Source organism: Calliphora vicina, chromosome 3 (genome assembly GCF_958450345.1).
Source record: "Calliphora vicina chromosome 3, idCalVici1.1, whole genome shotgun sequence".
Lineage (NCBI taxonomy): Eukaryota > Metazoa > Arthropoda > Insecta > Diptera > Calliphoridae > Calliphora > Calliphora vicina.
Genome location: NC_088782.1, coordinates 41,266,083 through 41,292,926, shown reverse-complemented (window position 1 = coordinate 41,292,926; position 26,844 = coordinate 41,266,083). Strand labels below are relative to the sequence as shown.

At 26.6% G+C, this 26,844-nt stretch overlaps 1 protein-coding gene across 1 annotated transcript in view; it reads right to left on the bottom strand.

Moving 5' to 3' along the window:
- Positions 1-3,170: 3,170 nt before the first annotated feature.
- Positions 3,171-26,844, bottom strand: part of klu (klumpfuss) — a 90,227-nt gene continuing 66,553 nt past the window's right edge. The window contains exon 3 of the mRNA XM_065504859.1: positions 3,171-6,030. Coding sequence (XP_065360931.1) covers positions 3,728-5,887 — 2,160 coding nt within the window. The 5' untranslated portion in view covers positions 5,888-6,030 and the 3' untranslated portion in view covers positions 3,171-3,727. The remainder of the gene's footprint in view (positions 6,031-26,844) is intronic.

Sequence of the window (26,844 nt, the reverse complement as noted above, 5' to 3'; positions counted from 1 at the left end):
ACATTGCCAATTAAAAATTAAAAAAAAACTAAAATAAATATTTTTTGCGAATTAACAGAATTAATTGGAATCTAACGCAGGTAGAACAAAATCTAATGGAAATTGAAGCCATTCCGTTACAAATAATAAATGGTGCCAGGTTTGTATATTCCCAAAATTACCAACCACTTTGATATTAATTTATCAAAGTCGACTATTACAAATCAACCCATTTTCTTTTCGGAACTCAGACGTAGTTTCAGTGCCGATGAATACATTGTTACAGCGACTTCGGACGACTGTTCAGTTAAGTTCATTTATTTGTATTATACACTAAGTATCTAAACTATTATAGCGTTAGTTATCATCCGATTCCGTACCGAAGATACACATCACCAGAACAGTCTACATCCGAAGTATTATCGTAGCTTTTCGGAAAATAGTGTTAGTAATCACCCGATTCAGTACCGACAAAACGAATCACCAGAAATTCGTATCACTTGTGACAAACTGCCCAGAATCAGAATCGTCTGCATTCGAACGTATTATCGTAGTTGTTCGTATAAAACTTATTATATATAAACTCGACCCCAGAAAGGGTAAATCGATTGTATTATCACTTAAGGTTTGTGGATCCGTAAGTCAACAGTGGACTCGACTGAGACACATTACATAGTTCAGACCTTGCCCCGTCCGACTACTATTTGTTACGATCGACGCACTTTCTGGGATATGCTTCACTTTGGAACAGAATATCCGATATTGATTCGTTATTGGCCTCAAAAGATGAGCAGTTCTTTTGGCTCGGAATCCATATGTTGTCAAAAAGATGGGAAAAGGTCTTAGCTAACAATGGCCAATACTTTGAATAAATTTATATTCAGGGTTATTCCTGTTCTCACTTTCACCATTCACCTTATTTTTGGAAGCATAATTACAACAATAGTATCAAATTTTCTCAGCATTTCTAATTATAAATGTTTACAAGTGATTTTTTTAACCTTAATTATATAATTTTCGAAATCTTATTTTATATTATATTGTTGTAATTATGCTTTCAAAAATTGGGTGAATGGTGAAAGTGAGAACAGGAATAGCCATGATTGTACAAACAATTATAACAATTTTAAAAAATCAATAATTTTGAAGAATGAATTTGGATAGGAAGTCATCATTAATTACATTTTTTTAGCTCTAGGCAATTCCACTTCATTACCATACAATGTCCAGCATATATCAGCTTTAAGCGTTCTTCAATGGGTGCGCATGTAAAATTTTTGGGGTACTTTAAAATAAAATTTATAATAAATGCGAAATTAACCCTAAGCTCTCTTTTGTTGTGTCTTATTTCTGACTTTCTGGTTGAATTTTCCGTTTTGGTGTATTCAGGGACTTATAGTAAAATTTCACGGACAATACTTTTGCGGAGCATTTTAACCCCTTAAATCCCAGTTTTAATGGAGTTTGTTGCTCTTTTTTAAAAGAAGGACAAAATAGACCCATGTCTTGAGGAGTTAGAGGGTTAACATATTCCACATAAATGTTCTCCGTAACATTCTGCATAAATTTGCTGAATACGTTTTATCCTAAAATGTACTTTAAAATAAAATTCTTAATAAGTCCGAAATTAAGCCTAAGCTCTCTTTTGTTATGTCTTATTTCTGACTTTCTGGTTGAATTTTCCGTTTTGGTGTATTTAGGGACTTATAGTAAAATTTTACGGATTTTTAAAAGAAGGACAAAAAAGACCCATGTCTTGAGGATTTAGAGGGTTAACATATTCTACAAAAATATTCTCCGTAACATTTTACATAACTTTGCTGCACATATTTTATACCTAAAATGTAAGGATCACATGGTTTCTTATGACGATTAACAATAAGAATGTGCCAGAGTTGGGAAACTTTAACCCCCCCTCAAATGAAATTCAGATATCAATTTTCAAAACGCCGATACACGTGTCTTTTTTTTTGTCTCCTCTATCAAAATTTATTGGTCGGACCTTGTAATTTTTTTTGGTGTTGTATAGTGTTATTGTCAACTAAAAATAAGTAAAAATTAAAAAAAGAGAAAATAAAAACACAAAAATTATTTTTTTTTTACTTTTGTTTTCAAATGCAAATTAAAATTCTTTTATTTATTCTTTCAATTCATCTTATTTGTTTTATTTTCTTTGACAAAATTAATAAAAATAAAATTATAATAAAAAAATTACAAACTAATCATAACCAATTAATATAAATAATTAAAAATTAAATATTTAATAATAAAATTCATTTTCACAAAAAAATAACTTAAACAGAAATAAATGAAACTAAATGGTCCTTCGGTTTGGTAAATATAAAGAGAGAATAAGTAATAAACAGGGAAATAAATAACAGCTTAAATTAAACAATAAAAGCAAATTTAAAAATTTGAAATAGAAATTATTATTAACAATAATAATTAAGTAAATTTAATAATAGGAATATAACAGGTTTTAGGGTTGTGGTTTAGCAAAAAACAGTAACAATTGTTAGGAGTTTTAAATTAAACTAAAACTACATAATGAGGGAAACATTTAGAAAATTTTTAAAAATATAATTTTAACAATTTTAAGAATTTTTTTTTATATAAAGATGGAATGGGTTTTAAGAGTAAATAAAAAACAATAAAAAAGTTTAAAAATTTTTTAAAAAAATTTGCAAAAATTTTGTAACAGTTCAAAAATAAAAACAAAAAAATTTAATTCATTTAATGAAATCAAAAATTCAACTAAAAATTATTAATAGAAAAAAATAATAAAAAAAAAATAAAAATTATTCGAACAAAAAATTTTAGAAATTTTTGAAAAACAAAGGAATTTTTTAGAAAAAAAAATTAAATTTGAAAAGTTTTTTTTTTTGTAACAATTTTGAGCCCTAGGGAGAATTCTTGGTATTTTATAAAAGTTTTAATAATAATTTTATAAAAAAAAAATAAATAAATTATTATATTGTATGATTAATATTAAATTTTTTAAAAAATTATTTGTTGGTTGGTTTGTTTGTTTTGCTTTAGGTTTTGTTTTTGTTTTTAAATAATTAAAAAAAAATTATGTTTTAATAAAATTAACAATTAAATGTAATAATAAAAAATAGTAAAATTAACTTAAAATAATACAACTATAAACTAACAAATGCTTTAGTAGTTTTTATTTATTTATTATTTAAAAAAAATATATTAATACTATGCAAAAATTGTGGTTGATTGGCGGCATTAAACAAAAAGCTAATACACAAATCTTACTTTAAAGAGATTTGTAATAAACAGCTTTTTGTTTTAAGCTTTTGCTTTAATTTGTGTTAAAAAAAAGTTGTTTAGTTTTGTTTGTTTGTTTGCATTTAGAGGGTTAGTAATTTTTAAACTTAGACTCAGTCTTGGCAGAGAGATTATCAATTAATTTGTCTTGCTAAATTTGTTGGTTAAATTAAATTAGTTTAATATTATTATAATAATAAAAAAACTTATAAACTATATAAATCTTAAAAAGCTACTCTTCTCCTTTTAAAATAATGTCTTTTTTTAATTTTTAATTGAAATTAAAATTTAACTAAAGTGGCAAGTTTTAGGCTGCTTTTTATATTTAAAAAAGGGTTTGTTTGTTTGCTCTAAATTAATCTCATTTCTAGTTTGTTAGTTGTAGTTCTTAATATCATTTCAAAGAGTAAAAGCTTTCTTTAAACGGAAAGCTGTGAGAGTTAACATACCATAAGCTGTGAGCGCTTAACTAGGCGCTCTCTGTTTTCACCACGATCGGCATGGAAGCACTCATGTTATGATTCATAGGTATATTCCGGGTATAATCCTCAGATTTCAGCAACATGGGTATGTTCATTTTCATGTCGGCCAATATGGGCAACGTGGGTTTGTTGTCGGAAACCTGGTGTCCTTGGGCACCTCCCTGCTGTTGTCTTTGTTGCTGAGACTCATAGCGTGTGTGGGTGCGCATATGTCTGGTGATCATGTCACGCCTGCAGGCTGCATAGGGACACTGGGGACATTTGTAGGGCTTTTCTCCGGTATGAGTACGTTGATGGGTGGATAAGTGATCAGAACGTGAGAATACTTGGCCGCATACTTTGCAGGTGTATGGCTTGACACCGGTGTGCAGACGCATGTGACGTGTCAGCATATCGGAACGGGCAAACGAACGATTGCACACTTCACACGAATAAGCTTTGGCTATGTCGTTGGAGGGGTTGCGAGACTTGTGACGGGAGGCCATGTGTTTGGCCAAACGATCGTGCAATGAAAACATTTGACCGCACACCGGACACACATAGGCTACATCTGAGCCGGGCGGCATTTCCTCTACCACGGGCGAAACATCGAGATTGTAACGCCAGGCCACTGATTCCTTAGTGGTGGGTGAGGCTACATCTCCCTTAATGACGGGCACCCCCACGCTAGTGGTTGGAGCATGAGCATGCAATGGATGCATGGGCATTTCCATTTTGATCATGGCAGCCGCTGCTGCTGCAGCAGCATGGGCATGAGCTGCCGCCACTGCATGAGACATGCCGCCGCCATAGGGTGAAACAGGAGCTGAAGATATGGTGGTGGTGGTAGTGGCCGAGCCCGCAGAAGAACTTTTGTTACAATTACTGGGCGACAAAGAAGCTGAGATCGGTTGTTGGCTGGGCGGCAACATCATGGTGGTGGCTGGCAACGGCGAAGTAGACTTATACTTCTTGGCATTACCACCTACTGCCCCCTCACCCATTTGCATTACTAACTCTCCCGTGGGCGTGGTCCCACCACTACGCACCGACAAATCCAAAGGTCTGTCCTGGGGTGGCGGCATTATAGCGGGATCCGAGGTATTAGCCGACATGGTCTCACTAACCGAAGTCTCACTGCGCGGCGGTGAAGGCAAAGCCATGGCCACACTATGAGTCGGTGACATGCTGCCAGCTCCCGCCGTAAATTCACCCTGATGAGATCTTTCCATTTTCAATTCCTTCATTTCCTTGGCATTCGGTGAAGTTTCATCCATTTGTGAGGAAGCTATGGAGGAGGGTGTGTGCTGCAGGGGCGAGGTGTAGAGATCTTGTCTCCGTCGAAATACTTCATTGAGATATTTGGTGTGCAAATAGTAACCAAACAGGGGAGAGGGTATGGGAAAATAACGATCGTAGGGACTTGACAGATGGGCTTCGGTCTTGATGTCCACTGTCAAAGGATTTTGAGGTTCTTCAGTTTTAATGAATTTCGCCGCAGGTAAACTATTATCCATAATAATGTTGTTATTGTTATTATTATTGTTGTTGTTATTATTATGATTAACAGGACTCAAGCTTATTCTAGGGCTATCATCATTATCTCCTATAGACATTTCCTCCACCGAATCGGCCTCTTCGTCACCACTATAGCTGGAGCGTTTGGTAGAGCAGGATGACTTACTTTCATTGTGATTGTTGTTAGCCTCTTTGGATTTCTCCGAATCCTGATCATCAGCGTCCACCTCCATATTGTGATTCACACTATTATGATGTAATTTATCTAGAACCGCCGACAGACGTTTACGTTTCCTTTGCTTCCAGGGCATATTCGTTGTGTTATTATTGTTGTTATTCTCTCTAACATGGTCCTGTGTTAAGTTGTTGTTGTTGTTTTCATTAGCTTGGGCTGCCGCCGAGGCCGCTACAGCTGCTGCTGCCGCCGCTTGCTGTTGCAGAGTCAAGGCCAGATTGTGGGGCAAACCATAGGGCAGGTGAGTGTAGGGTGGATAATGATGTGGCTGCTGCTGCTGTTGATGGGCTAAGTGCTGGGCTTGTTGATAATGATGTTGTTGCTGCTGATGATGATGCTGCTGCTGCTGGTGGTGATGATGATGATGAGATGTTGCATGATGCCCCATGGGGTCAGTACCTTCGGCCATAGTCATTAGGTGACAGTTTTTAGATAAATCGTAGGTGTAGGGTGTGTGTTTTGGATGTAATATTTTTCCGGTAGCTGTTTTTTTGTAGTAGAGAGGATCAGGATAAAGTTGTGGTAATTGGTTTGGTCTGGGTTGTTTTATTTTTTTAACTGTAAATAAATGAAGGTAGAGAGAGTTGGTTAAGTTTTATTGTTTCAGTTAGTTAAAGACTTAAGTTAGTCATTTTTAAATTTCTGTGATAAATTTAATTTTATTTCTTTCCTGTGCTTTTTTAAAAAACAGTTTTGTTTAAAACTTTATAGAAAAACCTATAGTTTATGCCAAAAAATGTAATAAAACTTGAATATGTTTTTTTTGTTGTTTTCATTCCCTTAAAACAAATCATTCAAGCATTTCCTTTATGTCAAAGATTTATGTTTATTGTGACTGCTGCTATACACTATCATAAACTTTATCACACATAGAAAGACATTTGTTTCCGTTTTAGAACAAAATCCCCCCCAAAAAAATTATTTAGTTTTTGGCATCATCTATATAGCCTTAAATAAAAGAACAAAACTGTTTCTTTTTTTGTTTATTTGGTTGACCCTCTTGACACATTGGTTGGCTTTTCTAACTTGGTTTAGTGTCGCAATAAGAACAACTGCTGGCTTTTTTTTCTAGATTGTTACTCGTTTACGCTGCGTTGATTCTGTTGATAGGATTTTATATGGTTTCAGTGTTGTTTCGTCCAAAAAAAAAAATAAAATAAAAAAATTTAGAATTTAGAGTTTTATTCCAAAATATTCTACTATTTTATGATGCTGAAAGTTTATAGCAGGTTTTGCTGGCGAAAATAAATAAACTTTAGCAGTTTTTATTAATAACTAAGAAATTAAAACGGAAAATGGTTAAGAAGACAACAAAAGCCTTTGGTTTTAATTAAAATGTTAAATTTTGTTTAATATAATTCTCATTTAGTTAACAAGTAACTAGGTTTAAAGTAAGTTCTCTTCTGCTAGCAGAGATGGTTTGCAGAATCGTTTAAAATTTAAATGAACGAGAATAGAAATTAAAAAAACGAAGGCCACAAAGTTCTATTCGTTTAAATGAAAGAGAATTGAAAATGAAATTAAAATTAAAAAACGAAGGCAACGAGTGTATGGATCTAATGCAAGTTTTCTTCAGTTTGCATGGAATATTTGGATAATCGTTTAAAAGGCAGAGCCTTGAAATTGTAACTAAAAAACGAAGCTCTCTGCTAGATGAGATGGTCTGCAGAATCGTTTAAATGAACGAGAATTTAAACTAAAAAACGAAGTCAAAAAAGTTCTCTTCTGCTAGCAGAGATGGTTTGCAGTAGCATTTTAATGAAATAGAATAGAAATTGAAACTAAACAAGTAAGAGAGCTTTATTCGGCTGTGCCGAATATTAGATACCCTTCACCAAATTATACTTCAAAATAAAAATTTTAAATATTTTTAGGTAAAAAAAAATTATTTTTTTTGCAGTTTTTTTTATTTTTTGGAAAAAAATTTTTCGAATTTTTTTTTAAATTTTTTCAATTTTTTTTTTAAAAATTTTTTTTTTGTTTTTTCAATTTCTTTTTAACAACAAACGTAGTCAAAAATGTTCGAATGCTCTCTGCTAGCAGAGATGGTTTGCAGAATCGTTTAAATGAACGAGAATTGAAACTAAAAAACGAAGTCAAGAAAGTTCTCTTCTGCTAGCAATGATGGTTTGCAGAAGCGTTTAAATGAGAGAGAATTGAAATTTAAACTAAACAAGTAAGAGAGCTATTAGATACCCTTCACCAAATTATACTTCAAAATAAAAATTTTAAATATTTTTAGGTAAACAAAATTAATTTTTTTTCCAGTTTTTTTTTCATTTTTTTTTTTTTAAAAAATTTTCGAATTGTTTTTTTAATATTTTTATATTTTAAAAATATTTTCTTTAAATTTAAAAAAACTTTTTTTTGTTTTTTAATTTTTTTTTAATATTTAGCGAAAAAAAATGTTTGGTGGAAAACAAATTCGGGTTAAAAAATATTTTATCCGGTCTTATGTACATCGTTGCAAAGGTCTTTGAAATATCTATCATTGGATATCCATATTGTCTATAGTAATCCAGATATATGTCAAAAATCTAGGTTGTCTTGGTTTTTTCCTTATATCTCAGCCATTTGAGGACCGATTTTCTCGATTTCATATTGATGTATAAATCGTGTATGTAAGTTATTTGAGGGCTTCGGAAAGTTGATTTCAACAGACAGACAGACAGACGGATATGCCTTAATCGACTCCGCTATCTATAAGGATCCATAATATATATAGTTTATAGGGTCGGACAATTATATTGTGGAAATTACAAACGGAATGACAAAGTTATATATACCCTTCTCACGAAGGTGAGTTTGCTGTTAGATTCCGAAAAAATTTTGCTGTTTACATCAGTGATCAAGGAAATGAATAAAAAGATTTTGGGAAGATATTGTAGTGTCAGCAGGTTAAGCTTATTAAAGATATACTAAATAATTTATTAAGGAGCCTTTTTGGTTACGTAAGTGCGTTAATTCAAGCTTTCCTTTTTCTATTTCAACACTTTAAATTTCAATAACTTCCTATGCAATTTACCTTCATTTAATTCGTGCTAATAACAATTTTTCTGTCCTTTAAAATCCTTAATTTCTCCTCATTAAACCTTCAAAACAAATCTTAATTTTTCCTTTAAAACTTTGTTTTTTTTTCTTTCTTTAAAACGTTAGTTTAAGTCGTTTTTCGTTTTAGTAGGAGGTTTGTTGTTTTTACTGCATTGCGCTTATCCTTATTTGATATATGTGAATTGTTTCCTTTTGATTATCCTTTTAACAGCAAACAAACAACTACAACAAGCAACTAATACAAGTATATATACATTTAGACTCTATATAGACACATTCCTTTAAGCTTTTATATTATTTTCCACATCACTGAATATTCAGCAGCTCCTTTTGGCTACTTAAACTACAGCAACTACTACAACACGAAAATACATCGTCAGCAGCACCAGCCAGCACGCTAGTTTAACAAATATAAACAAACATTTATAGTAGAGTAGAGTAAACATTAAGTGGCCTAAGGATGTGTTACACTAAATACTCATACCTAAGCAAAAGGTCCTTTTTTCCTTGTTTTCCTGGCTGTCGCTGTTGTTTGCCATATTGAGGTGTTGATATTTGTTTAAATGAATATTTTAACCTTAAAGTGTCTGCAGATTTGCTGAACATATTGTTTAGATAGTAAGGATTTCTGTCTATTGAAAGGTTATATGAAAGGATAATGTTGGTAGCTATGTGATTTTTGCTGGGATTAAAGGTTACAATTTATTTGTAATGTCTTACTTATGTTTGAAACTTTAAATTTGTTTAAATGGGTTAATATTAAGAAATGATTTCTGTTTGGTTTTCATTAGAGACTTTAAAAAGCTGAATTAATGTATATATATAATGATGAAATTTAAATTGAAGACCCTAAATGGTTTCTTAAGAAATTCTATGACGATTTAGATTTGTCCGTCCGTCCGTCTGTCTAACCTTTTATCTGTGTATCCATTTTTATGTGTGTTTAAATCAAGCTCTCGCCTAAAATACTGACTCCAAACTAATATAATTAACATAAAAGGTTTATCTTTAACCTAATTGAATTGTTATTGAACATCAGCAAAATCGGTTGAGGAGAATTGAAGTTATGAACCAAAATGTGAGACAACCTCAAAACCAAAATTTCAAACGAAAAATTTATTTTATTTCTTGGCTTGTTAATGTAGTGAGTCTACAAATATAATGTGTATGAGCAATTTTGTGGTCATTGAGTTTCCTAGGTATTGAAAATCAGCAAAATCGGTTATATAGAAATTATGCACCAAAATGTTAGAAAACCTTCCATTTTTGCAAATGATGCTTGTGTTGTTGTAATGTGTATGAGCAAATTTGTTGTTGTAGTTTTGTTTCTAACGTAGTTTAAAAGTTAACAATATCTCAGGTCTTTCTATACGTTTGTATGTTAGTTTAAATCAGCCTCATATCTAAAATACAATCACGAAATTAATAAGATTAACCCAAAATGTTTATATTTCCCCTAGTTAGTTTGGTATTGAAAATCATCAAAATCGGTTATATAGAAAAAAAGTTATGCACAAAATTGTGGACGGACTCTTAAAATATGTATATGAGGCTTAGATGATCGTCGCAGGTCTTAGTCAACAAGTTTTTGTTGTAGTTTTGTTTCTTACAAGGTTAAAGTTAATAATATCCCAGCCTCAACTACAAATTTGTCCTACCATTCTGGATCTCCATAGGTTTTCAAATTAGTTATATACCTATAATTGACCCTACATAGATTACGAGGAGATAGTGAAGTAGCTAGATCCATTAGTCAGTTATCTCACTAGCTCTTTTACTGTTAACTTGACTAACTATTTAACTAGTTATTCGAACAAGTTCTAAATAGTATTCAAACCTTTCCGATTGAAGCTTTAAAGATAAGATTCAATGTTAGAGGAAAAGGATTTTCAAATTTTTGTATTAAAATCACTCAGTTTTTAAATAATTTTTGAGAGTTTTTCATAAAAAAAAAATTGGGAAATTCTTTTCCTTTGGTGTTTCTGAATCAGGCCCTGAAAATGTTTATATTTATGAGTGTGTGAAAGGTCAGCAATGTTCAAACGAGTGTAATTGCTATCGAGGTAGATAGGAGGTATTTAGTAAAACCTGTTTATATCAAAACTGAAAGGAAGAACTGAATTTGTCTATGTTTGTGTTTATATGTGTAAAAAGGCATTAATGTTGAAACGAGTTTAATTGCAGCTATAGGTGGAGGTTGTGTCTGAACTAGATCCAGTACAAACAAATATAGCTTCTCGAATTGTTTTTCATTTATTAAGTCTAGTCAAACCTAATTATATTTCAAGATTTATAATATTATTTTCGCTTTCTGTCCTTTTTTCATACAAATTATTGTAATTACAATAATTATTTCAAAATATTTATGTCTTTTATTCACAAATTCTTGCAAGCTAAAGTCATAAATTTTATTTAAAAAAAATCATTTTTTAAATACTATAAAACAAACTGTAAAACAAAAAAAACTAAAGGGAAAAGTTTTGCAGTGTTTTTACATACATTATATGTGAGAAATTACGATAATTATGTTCTGGTTAGTGTTGAAATTTATTTCATTTTTAAGGTTTTTGCTGTTATATTTTCCTAGATTTCTCATGTTTGTTTTTTTTTTCCCCCGACAACAATGTAAAGCTGTTAATTTTTCATAATTATGTTAACAGTTTATAACCCACCAAAAAAAAACACATTCAAAAGACAAAGCACCAAAAAAAAATAATAAAAACTTAATGAATATGACTGTATAAGTGCAATACATATTTTACAAGGACCCTGAAACAAACCAAAATAAAAAATCGCGTGATTTTTATAAAGCAGAAAAAAATCTCGTAATTTTTTCTTTTTTCCCTCATCATAACTGGGTTGTGTATATTCTAGAGTTGGGGTGTTTCCTAAGGGAATATAAAAGGCCTTTGCTTTATTCTTTTCTGTAACAGACAACTATTCATGAATTTATTTTTTTTTTCTTCAGAATTTTGTGTTAAGTGGATAATATTTAATGTGTCATAAAGTACTTAATTTAAGCATAACGAGACAAGGGACAGCAAAAAAAAAAGATTTTTCCAAAAAAAAAAATCTGATTTGATAAGCAACCCCTTAAAGTAGCAAATTATAGTTTAAATAAAGGGAACTAAAATGATATTAAGGAATTTTTTGGGAAGCAAATTTAACAAATTTTAGCAGTATTTTTTTATTAATTTTCAAACATAATTTTTTTTATAAATAAGACAATTAATATAAGAATAAAATCTTTATGCAAATACATACTATACATTTACTTATGTTTGTGTCTCCAAAAAATAAATGTTAAATAAATAATGAAAATTGTATATATAGAAAAAATACCAACATTTATTTACTTAATAAACAAATATTTATTTAAGCAATGTCTGTTTAAAATAAAACACAAACACTTTAAATCATGAAAAATCTCGAGTTAATAAATATCAGTGAGGGTTTTAAAATATGGGTAGAAAAAAGTAATTAATTTAAGGAAAAAAAAAATAAAACACGTTAAAATAATCAAATAAACGCTTTTTATAATTTACCAAAATAGTACCAAAGTACTTTTTGTTATTTTTAAAAGAAAAAACTAATTTTTCGATTGAATTTAGTAAATTTAATAAGACATTTATTTAAAATACAATTTTTGCCAAAAAGTACCAAAGTACTTTTTTAGTTTTGAATATGTAATAAAGTACTTTTTGTTATTTTTAAAAGAAATAACTTAATTTTCAATTGAATTTAGTAAATTTAATAAGAAATTTAATAAAAACATAATTTTTGCCTAAAACTACAAAAGTACTTTTTTAGTATTGAATATATAACCAAATAGTACTAAAGTACTTTTTGTTATTTTTAAAAGAAATAACTAAAAATTCAATAGAATTTAGTAAATTTAATAAGAAATTTATTAAAAACATAATTTTTGCCTAAAAGTACCAAAGTACTTTTTTTGTTCTTATCCAAAATCTATTAAAAATCAAATCATATATAAAGATTAAAACCAACAATTTTAATAAATGTTGATTTTTTAAGAAATAAAATAAAAAAAATACTTTTTTTAAAAATTCAAAAAAAAATATGGAAAAAAGTACCAAAGTTCTTTTTTAGTTCTTATCAAAAATCCATTAAAATCATAATCATATAAGGATTAATACCAAAAATTGCCAAAATTTCAATAAATGATGATTTTTTAAAAAAAAAGACCTTTTTCTAAAATAAAAAAAAAAAAAATATGGAAAAGTATCAAAAATTACCAAAGTACTTTTTTATTTTTTATCAAAAACCTATTAAAAATAAAATTTGCATAAAGATTAAATCCAAAAATTGCCAAAATTTTAATAAATTTTGATTGTTTTAAAGAAACATAATAAAAAAGTACTTTTACTAAAAATAAAAAAAAATTTGGATAAAAGTACTTTTTTAGTTCTTATCAAAAATCTATTAAAATCATATTTATATAAAGATTAAAAGCAAAAATTGCTAAAATTTTAATAAATGTAGATTTTTATAAAAAAAACAGAATAAATAAAGTACTTTTTCTTAAAAAATACTAAAAAGTACCCCGTACTTTTTTTTAGTTATTATCCGAAATCTATTAAAAATCATAAAATTTTAATAAATGTTGATTTTTATTAGAAATAAAATAAAAAAAAGTACTTTTTACAAAAATTTTAATTGAAAATTTTAATAGTTAAAAATTATACTAATCAGAATATTAAATTTCGTTTATATATTTTTTCAAAATCAAGTAATAAAGTACTTTTTTAAAAAATGTACAAAAATTTTAAATTTCATCCCTTTTAATCGAAAATATTATTTAGTTTCATAAAAAAATAAAACAAATTTAAATTTAATCGAGAATACTGCTAAAAGTACTTTTTAAAAAATAGTACTAAAACAATTTCTTTTTTTAAATTTAAATTTGTCTTGTTTTACATTCTTGATACTTTTTTTAAAAATAGTACTTTTTTCCTTAATTTCTTTTCTCTTCTTCAAAACTCATAAATATCCCCATTTTATCACTACTACACTTCACGTGTCTTCCAGCCATTAGCTAATAAACAGTACAAATATATGTGGTTGTCGCTGTTAGTCAATATACCAAAATTGCTGTTTAAACAAACAAACAAATAAACACAATGCGAGGCAAGACGTAACGAAATACGGCGACAATTTGGACTTTCTTTATCGTTTTAGTGCAAAATAATAAAACAAGCGTGTGGGCGATCAATCGTGCGTGCAATAAAAACCAATAATAAAATACAAATGCAACAAAATGCGACAGACTAAACAAATTGTGTGGTGGTTTTTGTGTCGCTATAATGAACGAGTACATAAATATAATGGGGCAGGCAGATGATACCGATAATTGTTAATAACTAAAGTAACAGATCATGTTATTCAATTAACAAAATTGAAAGAAAAACAGAAAAATATTTATGGTAAATATAAAACCAAGAAGTTTATTGAAATTTTCCAAGACACCTTGAATGGTTTAAAGTTTAAAATTTTACAAACAACAATTCAATTTAATAAAAAAAACTGTTTGTTTATGAAAAAAAAATCTGACCCTATTTTTCATTAACATTTAGTGTTTAACTACTGTCTGTTGTGTGTGGTATGTGTTTTTTTGCCATAATTTTATGGTTGTTAACAACAATTTGTTATCATTTAATTTTTATCTTTAATTATAAAAATGTAATAAACAAAAAGTTAAACAAAACTTTATTATTTTATTCGCTCCTTTTTAAAGCTGTTTGTTGTTTTTAAAAACTCTATTAATAAAAATCAGCAGAATTTTTTTTTAAATGGTTTTAATACCTTGATGGTGGCGTTGATAATAAACATGACATAAAATCGCTCAAGTGTTACTGATGACAATAGTACGTACGTTCACTCATTCACTCACACTCCATTGTTCAGCCTTTAATAAACCATTCACACTTAACCATTTTTATATAGAAATTTATATTTATTAATAAAAAAAAATGGCTAATAAAACATTTATTGTAATACCTATTTAATAAAAACGAAAACAAAAAAAAAACTGATTCATTCCCCCTCTTAAAAGCAAAACCAACCAAAAAAAATCCCTCCCACACTATTTTTTTCTTCATTGTACTTCATCACTAGCAAACGGAGAAAAAAAATTAACAACCAATCAACGTTTAGTTTTACTTTATTGTTGTGCTGTTGCTAGCTTTGTTAATGTTGTTGTTGTTGTTGCTGCTGCCTTTTGTTCAGCTACAACAAAAGAGTTAAGTAAACAATAATAATGTATACAGAAATTAACACTAAAGACACCACAGTGGTGTTTATTATATAGAAATGGGTGAAATTTTTTGTGGGAGAGAAAGTAGAAGAAAAAAGGTACCAACAATTTTTATTTATAAAGTCTTCCATTACTAAATTACATTTTCAAAAAAGTACCAACGAACAAAAATACCTATTAAATCCCTTTTTTCTAATTTTGTTTCTAAATTTTTGTAAAATTTAATATTTAAAATTTTTAAAGAAAATAATAAAATTTAGATTTAAATAATACTATTGGTACTATAGTACAATAATACTTTTTTTCTAAACCAGGACAAAAATCGGTATTTTAAACTTATTTACACTTAATAAGTTTATTAAATTTTAAAAATTGTAAATAGTACTATTTTCAGTTTAGTTTTTTTATAGTACTAAAGCAATTTTGGGGAAACATATTTCAAATCCATATTTTAATCAATTAGTTTTAGTATTTAGCACTTAGTTTTTTGATAATTTATAAAAAGTAAAAACTTACTTTTTTAAAAAAAATGTTTGGAATAATGAATTTAGATTTGTTCTAAAGTACTCTATTTGAAAAAGTACCAAAATACGTTATTGTAAATCTTAGTAAAATGTAGCATTTTATCTGTTTGTAAAATAAATTAAAACCATTTCTAACACATTTTTATAAAAAGTATAAAAGACTTTAAAAAGTACTTTTTGTAAAAATCATTTGTTAATAATATAAAACTTTTGTTAAGATTTTTAGTACCCTTTAGTACTTTGTTTTATGTTTTTTGTTAAATCATAACAAATATAAATTTTAAACTTTTTTTTTGAAAATGTTTAAAATATTTTGAATTAAATACAACTAATTTGTATAAGATTGAAGGTGTTTAATTGAAAATTTTACAATTTTTATAAAAAGTACTTTTTCAAATTATCTGTTTTTTGCCAAAAAATTTTAAATTTCTAAACCTAAGCGCAAAATAATTGTTTCAATCAAATCATTTTTTAGTGATTTTTGTTAAGATTTCTAGTACTTACTTTTTCTAGTAAGTTTTCTAGTAAAGTACTTTGTTTTACGAAAAGTACTAAATGAAACAAATTCAAATCTTAAACAAATTCAAATTTTAAATTTTTTTCTTTTGGAAAATGTTTGTAAATTTAAGTGTATAATATTTTAAATTAAAAACAAATAATTTGTTTAAGATTAAAGATGTTTAATTGAAAATTTTACCACTTTTATAAAAAAGTACTTTTTCAAAATGTATGTTTTTTCGCAATTAACTGTTAAATTTTTAAACCTAAAAGCTAAATTATTGTTTAAATCAATCAGTTTTTAATATATAGTAATTTTGTTAGGATTTTTGGTACTAAAGAACTTTGTTTTGTGAAAAGTAATAAAGTACTTTTTTGTAAATACGTAACAAATTCAAATTTTTAAAATTTTTTTTGAAAATGTTTGTAAAATTTGGTTTATAATATTTTAAATTAAAAACAAATAATTTTTTTATTATTACACTGAGTGTTTGATTGAAAATTTTACCATTTTTATAAAAAGTACTTTTTCAAAATATCTGTTTTTTTGCAAGAAACTGTTAAATTTTTAAACCTAAATGCAAAATTATTGTTTAAAACAAATAATTTTTTAATATATAGTACTTTTTGTTAACATTTTTAGTACTAAAGTACTTTGTTTTATGAAAAGTACTAAAGTACTTTTTTGTAAATTCATAACAAATTTAAATTTTAAACATTTTTTATGAAAATATTTGTAAAATTAAGTTTAAATTATTTTAAATTAAAAACAAATAATTTGTATAACTGTTTAATTGAAAATTTTATAAAAAGTACTTATTCAAAATTTCAGTTTTTTCTCTAGAAAATGCTCAATTTTCTAATAATTAAAGCTTGACTTATCTCGAAACCAATTAGTTTTTTTATTTAGATACGTTCTTAAAAATAATACTTAAGGAACTCAAAAAACTATTGGGTGTATGACTTAAAAATGCGTGATTTAAAATAGATAACATATCTTTTGAACTTGGTTTTCCAAAATCATTTGATTTGTAGCTAAAAATATTATTTGTGTTATATTTTTTTTGGAATACTACTTTTTAATAAAAAAAAGTACTATTTGCAAATGGTACTTTTAGCAAACTTAAAATTTTATTTAGTTTTGAAATTAAATAGCTCAAATTTAAATAGCCAAATAATAAGGCCAAAACAAAATAGTAATTTTTAAGTACTTTTATTCGATTCAACTCAATTTTACTTAACATATAATATAATTCATTTTAATGTTTCTATTTCTCTGCAAAAAGTGTTTTTATATATTTTTTTTCAAAATAAACCTAGTTTTATTTAGTGAAAAAAACTGCGGTCTCAAAAGTGTTAATACACAACTGCAAATATTGAAATATAATGAACCCAACTATTGTTGTACTCCTCCCTCACACCCAACAAGCTTTATTATAAAGTATTTGTTTACTTAAATACAAAAAAAAAGCTTTTTTCCTCCCTCTCCGTATAATGAATTGTAATAAAACTTTAGTAATTTATGGTTTTCACAAGTTTTTTGTGTTTATTTGCAACTTATTTGTTAAATTGTTTAATTTATTATTAGCAGCAAAAAAAGCAATATTATTTTAAAATTTGGCGCCTGTTATTAACCTGGTATTGTGGAAATATTTATTAGATTTCTTAACTCAATAAGACTAAAACTCATTATTATTATTTAAATTGTATTGGTTCGAGATTTTTTCCATCTAAATGTTAAAACTGAAATTGAAAATAACTTTTCAAATTACCTTTAATTAACATGTAACCTTTGTGACCCCCATTTAAATAAAACTTTCAATGTGGTAAATTGAACAATGTATTGCCACATTTATTACTAAATTGTGGCTGGCTGGTTGGTTGGTTGGTTTCAGTTGGTTTTACAGAATTTTCAGTTGACTCGCATTGTAACGATTTGGTGGTGGCTGTTATAAATTAGCTTTTTTGTTTTTGGTTTGTTGCTGTTTCTTTATTACTTGTCTCTAGTATTTGTTTTATATTTATACTATAATTATATGTTCGAGTGAGGGTATATGTGTGGTTTTTTTTAACAACTAATGATTTGTTTACTGTGTTAAGTGGAATTTTTTTTATTATTATTATATGTATCTACAAGATTAATAATTAAGACTTTGTCGCCTTGTTGTGGCAAATTGTAAATTGTAGGTATTTAAAATGAAACAACTACTACACGTTTTTTATATAAATTTATATGGTTGACTGAAAAATGGGTCAAGAGATTACTAAAACCTATATGTAAATAATAATATTTTTGAGTAAAATTCCTTTTTTTAATATGTAATATTCACCCTTAAGCTTTCTGCCTTAAAAAATCATTGTTTTCATTTAATGTTTTTCCAGTTAAATCATTACTGATAATGTTTCTAACACACCTGCTGTTTAAAGTTTAACAAAGTTTAATTTATATGTTGTTTTTGTTGGTTTTTTCCTTTAACAAAATCATTTTAAATTGCTCGCTTTAAGCTATAAAAATAAGACATTTTAATGATAATGATGCACAAGTTTTAACAGACCTTTAGTTAAAGTTTTTTTTGAAGGTTGTTTGTATATTGTAGTAATTAGCATAAAATAAGATTTTGAAATTATTTTGTGTTTAGGGGGGAAATTATAACAAATTATGTTTAAAAGTGTAACAAAATTTTAATAAAATAAATAAATTCACTTTCAAATTAATACATTTTCAAAGAAAAATTCAGGAAATTAAAATTTCAGTAGGAAATAATTGATTGAAATTAAGTTTGCAGATGGCAAAATACTGAAGAAATATTTATTTGTTATAAATAGAAATGAAAAAACCTTTAGACGTTTGATGTCTACAATATAGAGCAGTACAGAGCTTTTTAAATCAGTATTAACCTTTTTTGGGAAAAGTTTTTATTATAATTAAAGCTTTTTTAATAAAAGCTTTCTTGATTTAAGATTTAAGAAACAAAATTAGTGGAAAAATTAAGCAAAAGTTTTAACTCATTTCTAATGTCGAAAAATTTCAATATTAATTCCCAAATAGTGAAAGCTTTTATTTTCTAGAAAAGCCTTAATTTAAGCTTTAATGGGAAAAGCTTTCAATTCTATAAACGTTATATTTGGCCTTGTTAGTAAAAGCTTTCTTATAAAGTTGTATAGAAAAGCCTTAATTTAAGCTTTATGAAACTAGATAAAGATTTCTTGGTTTATGATTTTAAAAATTTTACTACAAATTAGAAGAAAAATAATGAATTAGGATGATTTCTGTACAAAAGCTTTAACAAGTTTTTGTAATGTTGAAAAATTTCAATATTAAGTAATGCACAAATAGTGAAATCCGTTTTACAATGTTTTCTCGAAAAGCCTTAATTTAAGCTTTCAGAAACAATAGCTTTCCAATTTTATAAAAGTTATATTAAGCCTTGTTAGTAAAAGCTTTCTTATAAAGTTTTCTTGAAAAGTGTTAATTTAAGCAACGAAAGCTTTCATACAATTTTGTTATAAATTAATAGAAGAAAAAAGCTTTGGAATGCTTTGTGTAAAAAATGTATACAGAATTCTTGTAAATTTTAAAAATTCCAATATTAATGACTTTTTTGTAAAAGCTTATTTATAAAGTTTTCTTAAAAAGCTTTAATTTAAGCTTTAGGGAACAAAGCTTTACACATTTTGTAATATTTAATAAAAATTAATAAAGGTTTGTGAGGCTTTATTAATAAAAGCTTATTAGATTTTCTAAATTTTTAAAGTTTAGTTATAAAGCTTTTTATATAAAAGTTTTCTAGTCAAACAGTTTTTATAAAATTGAGATACATTTACAAAAATAACACAAATAAAGATGGGAAAACTTAATTTTGGAAAAAAAATAATAAAAAGCTTTAAAAAAAAAGCTTTTCTAATCAAAAGAGCAATTTAAAATTTATTTATATAAATTAGTAAAGTAAAAAAAATAATTTTTGAGAAACTAATTGATTAAAAAGCTTCCTTTTATGATTGAAAATTATTTTACAAAAATTAGTAAAATGTTACTAAAATGCTATAAATAAAACTTTAATTAGTAAATTTTTAAGAAAAGCTTGTTTTATTTAATAAATAGAGCCAAACTAAAATATTTGAAATTTTTTTAATGATGAATAAATGAAAAACCTTTTAATATGACACATACATGAAAGCTTTTAAACGTTTTGTTTATATGGGAAAGCATTTTTCTTGAAATTAATAAAATCTCTAAAAAGATATTAAATCAAAATTTCCAATGAAATATTAAAGCTGTAAAAAAGCTATATTAATAAAGAATTGAATAAATCTGAAGCTTTTGTTTCAAATTCCAAATTTTTAACTAAATTTGTGTTATTTTAAAGTTTTGTTAAAACGTTGAAAGCTTTCTAAGTAAAAGCATTTTCCTTTATTACAAAAATGCTTAAAGCTCACTCATTTTAAAAGCTATTTAATAATCGGTTTATGATTTTTGTAACCAACTAAAATTGTATGCCATTTCCTTTAAATTTGTGTTTTATTTTAACAACGTCATATCAAAAAGAAACACAAAAAGCTCTGTTTCTGTCTCTGCCACTGTAATTGTTTTTGCCATAACCATAAAACTGCACTTGTTGTTGTGTTTACTATAATCATTTATATTTATTTTTTGTTGTTTTTTTTGTTTGATTCAAGTTGTTTTCCTTCTGTCTTCCTTGCAATTTGTGGCCATAATCATTTCTTAGTCAAATGTAATTATTTTTTCAATTGTACACCTTTTAGACACTGAAAGCTGATCACATGCACACAGTTTGTATGCACTTATGTATGTTGGTCAAGCCAAAATAGGCAACAACAGGCTGCTGCTGCTCTGGCTGACCAAACGGAATACATGAATGGATAAATGAATGAAAGAATTGGTTGGTGGCAGAGGTGGTAACGATCGGTTTTGCAAAAGCAATAATAATGTTGCTACATATACATACAATTTTCAAAACTTCCGTCCGTTTGCAAATAATTTTCTTTACAAAAAAAAAATAGAATTAAAGCGGCAACAGGCAATTGCAACAAACATTTTTATATACATACATAGAGGTTTATAAGTATTTTATAAAGTATGGCAAGAACAACTGCAGTTTTTGAATATAGCATACTTTTTTTTAATACAGTAGCAATTGTTGGCCAAGCATCGCGTGATCACAGACAATTTAGCCCAGACTACATATACTGATATATACAACCAATTCTTTTTTTCCTTTACTTTTTGTACGAAAATTTTACATTTTGCTGCAGCAATAACATGAACAACACAACAACATTTTTCAAAAGAAGAAAATGATCCTGTCGTCATCTGCTGTTGCTGCTGCTGACGATGCGGCTGTTATAATTTTAATAATATTGAGCAGGGGGTAGTGCAGCCTTATAAAGACACCCAGACTTAAACCGAAATAAAGGTAGAGACAGAGACAGACAAGAGCATCCGTTACCATGCTTCTCTTTCGTAGCAATTTTATAGATCTATATTTTTGTTGTTATTCAGTAGTATATTTACCTTTTAAAGCCATAATTATTAACAATACCACACTATTTTAAATTAAACACAACAACGGCAAAAAATAAGCAGCATTTACAACAATAATACAACAAAATACCTATAAACCTAGAAGAGTTTTGTTTTGTTTTGCTTGCTGCCTTTTTGCAGCTAGCTACTAGATGTTGTGCTAAACAACTATAAAAAGATTAGCATGTTCTGGACCCAGGCCCGGCCAACAGAAATAAAGTTAAAAGAAAAATTTAAAATTAAATAACTATAAACAGGATCTAGAATTTAAAACTTTAACTTATTAACACAAGCGCAGGCGCTTAAACTCACTCGCACGTAGCCCATGTTGTAAAGACAGACACCTTCAATTTTTCAGTTTTCAGTTCGTTTATAAAAGAGCTTTTAGAGTTTCTTGATTAGCTTTAAGATATTGTTATTACTTTAAGTTAGATTTTTGTTGGGTTTTGTATGCAAAAGAGTACAAAAATTTTAGCTGACAGACAAACTTATTATAACTTTATGACTAAAATGCGGTTGATATTACGAGGAACCCTTTTCAACGTAAAAATAAAAAACTCTAAAATGCTAAAGAGAATCAAGACGATAATGACTACAAAGTTAAGACTTGTTGGCTAAGTAAAGTTAAATTGAAACAGGTGTTTTGTTCTTGCTTTTAAAAGTAATTTGTTGGCAAACATATTTTTTTAATGGATAAAATTTAAAATGAAATTAGGAACATTTTAAATGTTTAAATTAGATAATTAAAGAAAACAATAATTAAACATTATTGAAAATTGAAAAATAGCTAAACATTGTTTTATCATCGTGTTTAGTTACAAAAAACTACAAAACTGTTTATATTTTATGTAATAGAAAAATTATCTCGGCTTATTTGAACACCATGTTTAGAAACATAAAATGTTGCTAAAGATTTTTTATGGAAATTTTTAAAAATTATGGATTTTGTTAAAAGTTTTTATAATATTTACAAAATTCTGTTTATTTTAGTAAAAATAATGTTGCTAAACATTGTTGCCCAACATGTTTAGATACATTAAATGTTGCCACATCCATAAAAAATGGAATTTATAGTTAGTTTTTTTTTAAATTGTTAATTTTACTAGAAAGAAATTTGTAAACATTGTTTCCCAACATTTTTGGATACACAAAATCTTGATATAGAAATAAAAAATGGGTAAATTTTAGTTACAATTAAATTTTCATTTAAAATTTTTTATTTTATATAAACATGTTGCTAAACATTATTTAATCAATATGTTTAGATGCATAAAATGTGGCTAATGAATTTTGTATTGCTAACATTTTTGATTCACCAACATCTGTTTATTTTAACAGCATGATTTAGCTACATTAAATGTTGCTAGGAAACTGTTTAGATACATAAAATGTTGCTAGAGATTTTTTATTGAAATTTTGACAAATTATTGATATTGTTAAAAGTTTATATGTTATTTGAGAAATTTTGTTGCTTTTAATAAAATTAATGTTGCTAAACATTATTTCCGAACATGTTTAGATAAATAAAATGTTGCCAGGAATATCAACAAATTTTAAATTGTTGGTCAATGATTAATTTTGCTTTAAATTTTAAATTGCTAATTTGAAATGTTGCTAAACATTTTAAATTCAATTAAATTGAAATTAACATTGGAATTAAATCAAAAGAAAGAATCAATGTTGAAATAAGTTGATGTAAAAGAAAATATATTAAATGTTGCTAAACATATTAAATTCAGAACTTAAACTAGTATTGAAACCAAAGATACAATAAGCTAATTATAAGCCACTTAAAAGCAAAATTAAGTTTCATATTATAAATTTAAATCCCAGCTACGACTTAACATACAATTTATTTATTTATTTTCCTTAAATAATAGTTCGTTTTCAATGCCTCATTGTTCCAACATTTAACTAGCTAACCGCCTGCCCTCTATTGCTTGTTAAACCTCACACTCTATTACGATCAGAGATTTGAGAATTTTATTAGACTCACAAACAGCAAACAGCAGCACCTTTAAATTTTCTACAATTTAAGGCCTCAAGACATTTACAAAAAATCACAAAATGTATTTGTGTAACATTAAACAGATTTAGCATAAAACTCATGTTAAAATAATTATATTTAATTTATTTGCTTTGTAAAAGACTTGGTGTGCTAAAATTGATGTTAAAATAAATAAATTATAAATAAATTAATTGAATTAATTATAATGTTTGATAAAAGCAAACAGCAATCCAAGTTTTTGAATAGCAAAGTGTTTAGAAAACTGATAGTTATCTTAAAAATAAATGTTTTATAAATTTAATAAAGATATTAAAAATTTTTTATTAAGAAACAGTGTTGAAATTTAAGTTTAAAAGTAACATGAATATTGTGCTAAAATTAGCTTTATTCAATGGTATTTACTTAAATGTCTGCATTATTATTTACAGCAATTATTTTTAAGTTGTTTTCTTTAACACTGAATTCTTTAGTTCCTTTAAAGGTGCTAAAAATCTCTGTAGAGCAAAGTTGTTGATTTCGTATAAAGATAAATGTAAATTTGTTAACTAAATAGGAAAAAAAGAATTATTTCAAAAATAACAATATTTTTAGCAGCTTCATTTATAATACATATATTTTTTTATACTTAAATACTTTCCCCGTTTGTTGACTGCACGTTCTTGGTCTTAATTGGAAACAAAAGATCTTTGAGTTTACTTAACAAATTTACAAGATCATGTCAAGTTTTTATTTATTTTTATTTTTTTGGTTTTGATCTTTATTTAACTTGCAGACAATGATGCGGGTGTGCTAAGCAAATATTTATGTTAGAGTACACAACAGAGTTTAAGGTGAAAAAGTAAAAACTAAATTTTTAAAGAATAACCCAGAAAGAAATTCAACAAGTAATGACATGTTCATGATCAATATATGAATAACATGTAAAATTTTGCAGTGTATTGCATGTTATTGTATTGTATTTGAAGTGAAAAAATCTCTAAAATAGTTATTGAAATTATAAAATTGTGTAAATTAATCAAATATGGGAAAAGTTACTTCAAATTTCAACATTTACAAATAGTAGTAGAAATACTACATTTTGTAAAACATAAAAAATTTTATTTTACGATCTAAATCACTAAGTCTGAAGCAAATATCATTAATTTATATAAAATTTTCAAATTTTAAAATAGTAGTGAAAATACTACTTTTTGTAAAAGTTGTATTTTAAGTGAAAAAATATCTAAAACAGTTATTGAAATTATAAAATTAATCAAATATGGGAAAAGTTACTTCAAATTTCAACATTTACAAATAGTAGTAGAAATACTACTTTTTGTAAAACATAAAGAATTATATTTTACGATCTAAATTACTAAGTCTGAAGCAAATATCATTAATTTATATAAAATTTTCAAATTTGAAAATATTAGTAAAAATACTACTTTTTGTAAAAGTTGTAGTTTAAGAGAAAAAATCTCTAAAACAGTTATCGAAATTTTAAAATGGTCAAAATTAATCAAATATGGATAAATTTCTTTAAATTTCAAGAAATACTACTTTTTGGAAAAAATAAAATTTTATATTTTATGATCTAAATCACAAAGTCTGAAGCAAATATCATTAATTTATATAAAATTTTCAAGTTTTTAAATAGTAGTGGAAATACTACTTTTTTAAAATTTTGTAAAAATGATTTTTTAAGAGAAAAAAATCTCTAAAACAGTTATTTAAATTATAAAATAGTGTAAATTAATCTAATAGGGATAAATTTCTTCAAATTTTAATTATTACAAATAGTAGTAGAAATACTACTTTTTGGAAAACATAAAATTTCATATTTTATGATATAAATCACTAAGTCTGAAGCAAATATCATTAATTTTTATAAAATTTTCAAATTTGAAAATAGTAGTGGAAATACTACTTTTTGTAAAAGTTGAATTTTAAGAGAAAAACTCTCTAAACCAGTTACTGAAATTATAAAATACTGTAAATTAAACAAATATGAAAAAATTTACTTCAAATTTCAATATTTATAAATAGTAGTAGAAATACTACCTTTTGGAAAACATAAAAAATCATATTTTCCGATTTAAGTCACTGTGTATGAAGCAAATTTGATTGATTTTTATAAAACTTTCATATTTGAAAATAGCAGTAAAAATACTACTTTTTGTAAAAGTTGTATTTGAAGAGAGAAAAAAGTAAATAAACTAAAGAATAGGGCTTAATTAAAACTGCTAATTTTACCTCTACTTTAAATCAATATTTTTTCTTAACAAAAATTGTTGCTGGGTGTTTTTGTTTAAACTTTTATTTGTTTTTTTTCTTCTCCGTTTGTATAGGCAATTGCGGTTAATCAACCACATCCTTTATAGACCCTTTCAAAAAAAAAATACTGAAATTTTAGCAGCCAACATTTTGGTGAGAACATTTTTTTACCTCTCCCCGGCTAAAAGGCAACTAAATGCGTGTCTTAAAGAAGAAAAAAAAAACCCAACCACAAAATAATTGTTGCAACATTGACACTATTTGTAATAAACAGCAGAAATACAAATGACAAATAATTTAAAATTATTGCCGCAATAACAGAAAATAGAAATAAAAATTTGAATTTTGCTGTTTTTGCTATTAAAGAATTTTTATGTGAAATTCAGCTCAAGAAAACCACAATGCAATACAACAGCCAACCAGTCAACAACAGCTGTCTTGGTAACATAAAAAAATAAATTACAAATCTTACATAAAAACAACAAAGATTACCATCATTCTACAAAATTAAAACCAAAAAAAATCACAAAAATAATTTTGGCATGATTTTACACAAACATTTTAGCTGGTGCACCTACAACTTGTTTTTTTTGGCCTGATTTCATGCAGGGTACTTTTATGCATAAAAATAAATATAAGATTTTTAACCAGATAACAATCATCGCCAACCAGTGGCCGCCAACGCCGCCACCGACTTTCAGAAAAAAATTAAAAAAAAATACTAAATTTAATTTCTTTTCTTAAACATTTTCTTTTTTTTATATTCACTATCTCGCTGCCTTATTAAACAAGTTTATTTAAATTCCTTTTAGCTTTTAAATTGCTTATCGCCAATGAAAGAATCTTGTTGCACTTTTGCTGGTTTTTATTTTGCCAAAAAACTGCCAAAATTTATCTAAATCATTTAATCTAAATTGCATTTTGAATTTAAGACAAACATTCATATACCCCACCACCATGCTGCAAGAAAAAAGGGCTGCACTTTTGTTTATTGCCACGTATTAAAGCTTTTTTTTGTTACGTTGCAAGTTTAAATTATATTTTTTCAAAAATTTCACCTGCTTTCTTTGAAAATTAATAATTTGATTACAGTGCAGCAAGAAAGCAAGGATGATGAACAAATAATCGTTTTATATCTTTATAATTAAATAAATATTGTAATAATGTATTAAATTTCATATAAGTAACAAGTTGAAGTTCAGTTCAATTTCTTTTTTTGGGT